Below are 8,644 nucleotides of genomic sequence, written 5' to 3' on the forward strand. Positions count from 1 at the left end.
GCTGGTTCGCCCACTGGCGGCGCAAAGAATATGCAAATGGTGCCGGGTGATGTGCCGAAGGAATCCGTCCCGGAAGTCTTCAGAAATTATCCTTGCAGCGTGTTTCGGTGGTGGAATGTTACGCCGGCGAGTAAATATCGCGTGGCAACGCGCCTCCGGGCGAAACCATTGCCGGATGTGTATCTCGTTCCCGGCGTGCGTGGTGGAGCGAATGGCACTCAAGTCCACAACTCAGGACACCCACGGTACACACGCTGGAACGCCCTAGTCCTTCGGCAGCTCGCTATTTGCACAAAATTGTTTATTGTACACATCCGGTGCCGGTGATGATATCACACCGCCACATGCCTAAGCTACAGTGAAACAATCGGGCAATATGCATTCGAACAATGGGAATATTATGTTGCGCTCTTGCGAAGAGACACTCGGCAAGTGGGGCAAGAAATATGGCAACTAAAAAGCGAAAATCTAAGCGAACGTTGAGATGGCAATTGATTTTTATTATGCTCTGTAACAACAGGATATGTGATTCACTAATGAGAGAGTTGCGCAGTAGTAGAATAATAGCTTGTGACTTAGTACTTTAGATTGGAGATTAAAATATTGCGGGATGTTAGAGTTCTAGAGAGTTCCAGTACTTCAAGTTGAAGGAGAACGAATAGAGATATGGATATGGAAGCCTTCTCATTCTCAGTCGTGCAATTCACTTATTTTAGACATTCATCACGTCAGAATTATTTCCAAGGTGTGTATCAAGAATAGCTTTGAGAAGAACTAACTTTACAGAGTTTACAAAGCCAATCGGTCATCGTAAATCCACTTAATGTCGTCATCGACAGTCACTTTGCCATCGTAAATCCAACAATGGCGTTGACAACTTTGAATCGTTTACTTTAAATATAGTCAAGTCTCTCTAAGCTAGTATCTCTCAAAGATAGCAAAGTCTCTCTAAGATGAACATTTTTGACAGTCCCTTCCTTTGCAATCCATTTTATGTTTCTCAAAGCTGTAAAGTCTCCCTAACATGGCATTCTCTAAGCTGCACATGGGTTTACAAAGTATGGTTGAAGGCTTTTGCCATGCATAAATAGTTTAGCATTCCATTGTGTTTGTTTCTCAAAGCTGCAAGCCGTTCTAAGATAGCGTTCCCTTCAGCTTGCAGATTAGAAAGACTTCACTGTACCTTATATGACCTGCTTGATTAATTATTATATTAAAATTTTGTTTTCTAATATTTATAATTAATTAAAGTTTTAAATTTTTTATTATGTTTTAGCAAGCTTATACGATGACCGATTGGCTGTGCAAACCCTGCATCTTGAAAATACTTGAGAAGAAGGAGAATATTCCACAAATCCCTTTATATATTCTACTTCTACTTGTCCTTGGATATCCTTGAATACAACTTGAATGCCTTCCGCAAGTCTCTTCTCTGTGGGAATGTCAATAATATATCAGCAGGTACTTTCCTTTTCCAACAGATACTTTTAGCAAAAAAAAAAATTCTTCTAAAGCAAAAATCCCTCCACATCACTCAAGAATGTTCACAACAAACTGTGCAGCAAAACACCCGGCAAACTATTTGCTTCCACAATTCCGGTCCTATTAATTTTTATCGAAATATTTCCGCTTTTCATCGTTTCGCCGTTCATCTCTCCGGTTCCGGAGCGTATCGAACACGGTCACCAGGTTGTCTAGGTGAGGACAGCATTCTTCAAACCCTCCCCAGATAGTTAACCCAGCACGAAACAATACCTTTTCATCAGGCAGCTCACCATGGTTGCGGTGCCGTTGCATGGGTTTTATGTGATGCATGTAGCTTTTTCATGTGAAAAATATTTTCCAGCTCAAATAGGACATATTTCAGTGCAAGTTTTTATTTCGTGAAGTTTGTAGTATGCAGTTTTTAATACTTTTGTCTCTGACTGGAGCAATATAATTGATTTTTGCCATATGGTACGATACGCTTATCCTATCCTAGATTCAAGATTTTTAGTAGTTTAGGTTAGTTTTAGTTTGATGAATAAAACGGAGGTCTAATTTGTGGACCGATATGCAACTTTTGCTGAGGAGTAGTTAGCGGTGGACATCAACAGTGTATATGTTGTTATGATTGAAGAATCATCTTCTGGGATTGAAAAGTCTTCCAGCGGAGGTCAATGATTTTAACTATCGTTACGGTAGAAATTTAACATAAATGGGGTGGATTTTACTAAATAAATGGTAGATTCTTCTCAAGTATTTCAGGAGACATATTTTAACTTCAAATTGAAAAGTTGAAATTTTTCTTTACATTCCCAAAAGAAACAAGTGGTCGTAACGAACAAAAGGTCATTAAAAACAATTCTTTTTTGACAAACAGCAAGAACATAGTTGCGGACCTAATAATGAAATAAAGAAACCGATGCTTAGGAAGGTATTTTTTAAGACAAATTAATAAGTTCAGGGAAATATTTTGAATATCGATTAAAATGAACAATGTTCTTTCAGTAATGATGCAATAAATACACTCACACACACACACCTTTGGTGTTTTTTTGTTTTAATTAAATGCTGTGCGTTTTTCTTTATTGGCTTAGCTGCTCTACTAATGATCACATTGTTTGCTTTCCTTAAACACTAACCACGCTTCCACGTCCACTAACCGTATGTTCAGGGAAAACAAAATTCAACAGATATTGCGGAGCGAAGTAAGTAGATTGTTTACGAATGGAGAGAGAAAGACACAAGAAGAAGAAACAAAAAAACATAAAACTATGCTAGAGCAAATTGATCATTTTCTTGTGAGCTTTTTTTTGTCGTTGATTTTGTTTGTGTGGCTTTGCGTTTTTAAATTCCTTTCGTTGTAAATAAAAAATGTCAACACAACTGCCAAAACAGACGAGCACCAAAAAAAACGTAATACATTACAAGAAAATGAGAAAACACATAAAATAGTGCTAAATATGGTAACGGAACGCGAGAGTGCGCCATAGGAAAAGGGGCGGAAAGCGGTGAGCAGGGTGGGATAAGGGGCTCTTTTTACACCCCTTCCCTCCCTCTCCCGTCCCTTAGTTTTATCCTTTTTTCCCACTGGTCACATCGTCTCGTCGGTTCGTTAGTTTCAGTCACAGCAATTCGCGAGAGCTTGGAAAAACTCCCAACGTGCGCTAAAAACGGTTGAGAGTTTTCCTTTTTTGTTGTTTGTTTGTTTTTTTTTAGGTACAAATTAGGTAGAAAAAGGAGAAGGAAGTTAAGTGTGTTTTTTTTTTCGTCCACACACAACCGGAAAAAGGGAAGAAATCGACTACAAAATAAAATAGTATCTAATTAACGTGGAAATTATAATACAGCGAGCTTTAAAGTAGTTTTTCATCCCTTACTGTTGTTCGCGTTGCTGTTGTTCCACTGGGGGTGGGGTTTGATAAATCTGAATGCTAATTACGTCTCTTCGGTGTTTTCACTCTGCATTTGCAGCTCATTGACCTTAACCGGACTCCCCATGCATGGAACGGGTTCAAATTTACACACCTGGCGCGCGTCCTGACACAAGGATCACACACCCAGCGGAACACACGACACACAACCGGCACAAAACGTTCGGGGCAGCAGCACGACGATTGAGATCTTAATTGAAAGCTGACTGTACACAGGGTGGTTCGAACTTAATCTACGGAGGGGGGATTTTTTTTTTAAAGATAAATAATAAAAGCTTGTTTCGCCCGTCGCGCGGTACAATGCAAACTGTGCGATTTGTATCTCGCGTACAACGCAAAAAGGAAAATAAAAAAAAAACAAAACAAAAACGATTTTGATTACGATGTACGCAAAACGATTTGATTATTGCTTCCACGATATTCTTCAGTAGCTGTGTGAGTTTTTGTTTATACCATCGAGTTGAATATTTCACGCCCTAAAGAGCATTTTGTTGCGTTTGTTGAATGCAAAATATGTTTGAAAACAAAAATATCTCTAGGATGGGAAATATTTGTATCGTTCTCGAAGAACGTTTCCTGCCTCCTACTAACACACCACCTTCACCCACTTCCCTACTTCGATGCGTTCAACCTTCGCAATAAAACATATTTTGTTGTGTTGTTTTCACGCGCTTTTTGTTTGTTTTGTTTGTTTGCATTTTGTTCTTATATCAAAAAAGGATCATTCTTACAGCCACGATAAAATGCCTTACACGCTAAGTTTAAACTGGTTCTTGGGTAATGCGATAAGAAGTAGAGTTACGGGGCGTATTTGTAATTGTAAATGTGTTTGTGTTTGTAAATCTATCACGCCACCACTTAAACGCTACAAACTTTGTCTTAATGTTGTCGTCCGTTTGTTGCTACTGGTTTCGCAGTGTTTGTATGCCTGTTGTACGCCATCCCGGACAGTGAGATGAAACCAATGATTAAAGTAGTATGCAAACGTGTTTACCGCAAGGACAATCCGGGCGGTGTGGTCCCACTGCTCGAATCCTTAACTCTCACTACTGCTTCATAAAACAAAAGTAGGAGAAAATGAAGGCAAAACATTGATGAAACCTAACCGCCTTCTGGCCTTAGCTTATTTAATGCGTTATATTCGTTTTATCTCTTTCTTTTGTATTATAATACGACTCTCCTACTCTTACAACCTTAGCTTACTATACCATGGGAAATAATTGAACTCGAAAAGGGGAAGAAAAAAACATTGATTTACGAAAGGAGGCATTGTTTTAAGGAGTGGAACCATTGCTCTATACCTGCTTCCTTCACGTCCTAGATGTATAACAGCCTCCGATCAACAGGCTACATCCTACATATCCTTACGTGCTATGCAAAACAAAAAAAAATGTTCGCTTTCGTACCTTACGAGCGACATAGAAGAAAACAGGGGAAGAGGAAAGACAAAAAAAAAAGCAAAACAAAAGATAAAACCGAAACTTATAATAAGCTACATGGCTAAAACGTTGCCCTCGATGCATTCGCTTCTTGGCACTGGTTGTTGTTCATTTCTTTTTCTGCTTTCGCTCGTATGCTTTGTGCTGGTTCGTTATCCTGTTCAGTGTTTGTAATGGTAAAATTTGTGTCCCGCTCACCTTTGCCGCATCACCCGCGCACCTTTACCGCAACCCAACACGCCGCACACGGTGTTTGCGCGTCGCTCTGGTTGACGAGTCGCCCTGTTGTACCTGGTTGATGTCTGCCATTGTTGCAACCAGAGGTTAAACTGCGTTTTGGTTTGTTTGTTTTTTCCGTTGTTGTTTTGCTGATTGGAGACGACGACCATCCGAGAATGAAAGGGTTGTTTTTGTTTTATTTTATTGCTTTACCGATTTGCTAATGTCTGCGAATGGTGCACAGAGGAGTGAAGAGAAGAGAAATAGAAAAAACGAAACAGAGACGTTAATGTTGTACAAAACAATTATATATATATTGCATGTGTAATATTGAGTGTGTAATAAAACAACATCTCTAGACGAGAGATGTGATGGGTGAAACACGTGCAGCAATCAAATTGTCCAGTCGTTATGTCATTTAAATACAGCTGCAGCTTAATCTCAGCTTGAAGTCAACACATTTCTAGTTGAATGTTTGCAATACCTTCAATAGTCCTCCAAGAGAGTCAATTTTGTCAAATATTGGTGAATATTTTAAATGAAGGTAAGATGATCAACAGTTCAAATTTTAAAGAGCTTATCACTCAATATGAATGTGGGCACTTGGGAACACTTGGATCACGTAGAAGTGGTGATTTAACAGAATTTATTTAAAGAAATATTTACATACTTTCAGGCGTTGACCAACAATATACACTAACTTTCTTTATAACTTGTTTTTAAATAAAATCATTGAGAATTATTTCTAATATTTTTTTGAGAATTTTCTTCTGAAGAATTTTAGGACTTTGGACTAATTTTAACACACTGAACAATTCGTCTAGGTCAAGTCGAATATTAAAGAATCACAATTGAAGAGATGTCTCCTATGTCGTGTTCACTGTTTGTAGGGGGAAAGCACACTCACCGGTGAAAAGCCAGTCAGGATACCGTCGGCGCCCGCGAATCCTTTGGACGCGCGGGGCTAGTAGAACACCGTCGGCTGCACAGCCCTAGGACTGGCCCCCTTCTTCCCGAGAGTTCGCTTAAAGTTGGATCACAGCCGCTACACACGCCTACGGAAGCTGCCGGATGGAATAGTTGAACACCCAAAACACCAGCCAGCCGTGTCGGTGTAGATATTTTTACGCACTCTCTTCTACCGGTCCGATGTCGTCGTCCACGTCCACCTGTGTTGGAGTTCGCTGTTCGGTACCTGCTCGCGGTGATGGTGATGATGATGGGTGACGACCCTACTGTTTAGCAGATATTACGCAGCATTGTGAGCAGTTTGCTGCAAAACATACACCGGCTGCAGGCTGGATCATCTAGACACGGCGCACGCAAAACAGACACAGCACACGTACAGAACGAGGAAGAAGATTAGCTTCAGGATGTCTGACGTGATGGGGGATGTTGACGCCAGCCAACTACCCCGGGGCACTGCGGAGCGCTTGCACGGATACTTACTGTCCAGCAGGTGACGGAACAAGATGTTGTAGAGCACCCCCCGCAACATCCAGAACGGATGGTGCTGTGGATGCTGTGGGGCTGTTGCGGTGAAGTAGGTGGAGGTGGCGGGCGCACCTGAGCTTGCCGGGGTCGGTGTGGTGGCAGTTGATGGTGGTTGCTGGAACGTGGTGGAAGTTGTTGCTGACGGTGTGAGTGTTGCGGTCGACGAGCCGGACAGCCCGGCAGCACCCGTGGTGCCGGTGGCCATGGTGGATATGGCGGCTGATTGTTGTTCCAGTGCGAGTTGCTGCTGCCGCAGCTGGTTCAGCTGTGCCTGCAGGTGGTACTGCTGCTGCAACAGATACTGCCGCTGCAGGACGATCTGCTGCTGCTCGAGCAGCCGCTGGTTTTCCTCCGCGTCGTCCAGCGACGGAATGTAAAATGCAATCGCCATCTTCACAACCGTTTCGGATGGGGCTGACGCTAATAAAGTTTGTTTCTTTAATTTATGTATATACCGGATCAGCAAGGCCGGGATTTTGATTGTTTCGGCGACACACTTTCACCTTCACCTTCAAAACGGTTCTTCAACAGCCGGACGGGCACACCAAATCGCTCACACTGCACTCGACTGCACCGCACGTCGTATAAATGTTACTGCGCGGGCTCTTAAAATGCATTCGCGCCCTGTTTGGATGGGTACGGCTTGTTGCACAACAAACACCCGCACTATTCGCACACAGTACGCACGCCACGGAATATTCGCAAAACAAAACAAAAATACGCGGGTGGTTTGGATACTTTCTACAACCTTGCCGCACGGTTTCGGTCGACGACTTGCGGGTCACAAAGGAGCCAACACACAGAGAAAGAGACGCGGCACTGTGGGATTTGCTTTTCTTTTGCGCCTTGGGCAGGAAACACTTCCGCACGGTTCGAACGCTGGACGTAAACTACTCGCACCGGGCTGTGTCACCGTCGAATATACCGCCAGAGAAAGGACCGCGCTCGCGGGATGTTCTTTCTTCGTTCGGTTAGGCGTTCGTGTTTGCCGCTTTCCCGAACCAGCAGCCCGAGCGCACGGATGCGTGCGCCCGAAGCGCAACAGGCCACCGGGCGTTTGCGGGAGCGCGAGCGAGACCGACCGTGACCTGGGCCGTTGCGAGTGCGTGCGAGAGCAGAACTGGCGCGGACTGCGCTGAGCGAACACGCCAGACGCTGTCTCGCTTTCACGCACTGTTTCAAGCAGGGAGAGCGATGTGCACGTTCTCGCGATGATGCGCACAAGCTAGGGAGCGAGAGCGACAGAAGAAACCAAGCTAGAATAAGCACTTGATAAAAAGGGTTTCGTTATTTGGGGCCGGTGGAGGGTAGCGGTGGTCGGTGAATTAGGGAATAGGATGCATGTGTGTTTGACCCTTTCCGTGCGGTGGCCGGGCAGCAGAAGCATCGCGGTGTGGGGAAGCCCAAAATTGAAAACAACAAGCCCTTCGCGCCCAAACTGACCGATCGCGTGCGGCCACTCTCTTGCAATCGCCCTCTCGCTCTCGCACTCACCAAAATCCATCGCCCTGCACGCATACCCTTCAGCCCGCCTTTCGCAGTTTGGATAGCAACAAATAGACCAAAAAGCGTTTGAATCTGACTGTGGCCTCCCGTTCCCGTTTCCTTCCCGAATGAACACCGCGCGCGCGTTCCTTCTCCCTCGCACGCGTACGCTGCGTTGCGTTGCGCTGGGTGTTTTGTTGTTCTTGTCACCAGTGACAGCTCGCAGCGAACGGTTCCTTCTTTGTGTGTACTCTACCTCTCCAACGTGTTGCCGTTCCGCCAGCGGTCCCTGCGTTTCGTGCCGGGCGGGTTACCACCGTCACCGGTCGCATGGTGGTTAGCGCACATTAAAACCTCGTACGCTATCCTCAAACCCTGTAAAGCGAGGGATATGGGTGAGGTGCAGATTTCGGTCAATCTTTTATTTTCCCGCTGGTGTACTGCTCGCACAAACAGGTATAGACACACACGCGCGACTCTCCGAGGCACAGGTCAGGTCAGCAAGTAGTGTGGCGATAGTGCAGTTTCGCCTGGGCACGGTCTGTCGCCCCGACTTCCTGCCATCACCAGCCGACGAGGACTGCTCCGCTA

At 44.3% G+C, this 8,644-nt stretch overlaps 1 protein-coding gene across 1 annotated transcript; it reads right to left on the reverse strand.

Moving 5' to 3' along the window:
* Positions 1 to 6,313: 6,313 nt before the first annotated feature.
* Positions 6,314 to 6,959, reverse strand: LOC128712251 (uncharacterized protein DDB_G0284459-like). The gene is made up of 2 exons (XM_053807150.1): positions 6,524 to 6,959; positions 6,314 to 6,381 (listed from the first exon to the last, which is right to left on the reverse strand). The coding sequence occupies exons 1-2, from the start codon at positions 6,957 to 6,959 to the stop codon at positions 6,314 to 6,316; spliced, it is 504 nt and encodes a 167-aa protein (XP_053663125.1).
* Between the last annotated feature and the right edge of the window lie 1,685 nt (positions 6,960 to 8,644).

This window comes from Anopheles marshallii, chromosome X, assembly GCF_943734725.1.
Source record: "Anopheles marshallii chromosome X, idAnoMarsDA_429_01, whole genome shotgun sequence".
In the NCBI taxonomy this organism is placed as follows: Eukaryota; Metazoa; Arthropoda; class Insecta; order Diptera; family Culicidae; genus Anopheles; species Anopheles marshallii.

What these genes read in the sequence shown, in the direction of transcription:
- LOC128712251 (XM_053807150.1), bottom strand. Translation starts at nt 6,959, where the DNA reads ATGGCGATTGCATTTTACATTCCGTCGCTGGACGACGCGGAGGAAAAC. An exon ending in GTTCCGTCACCTGCTGGACA is followed by an intron (nt 6,382 to 6,523) that starts GTAAGTATCCGT and finishes CGCCGTGTCTAG; the next exon opens with ATGATCCAGCCTGCAGCCGG.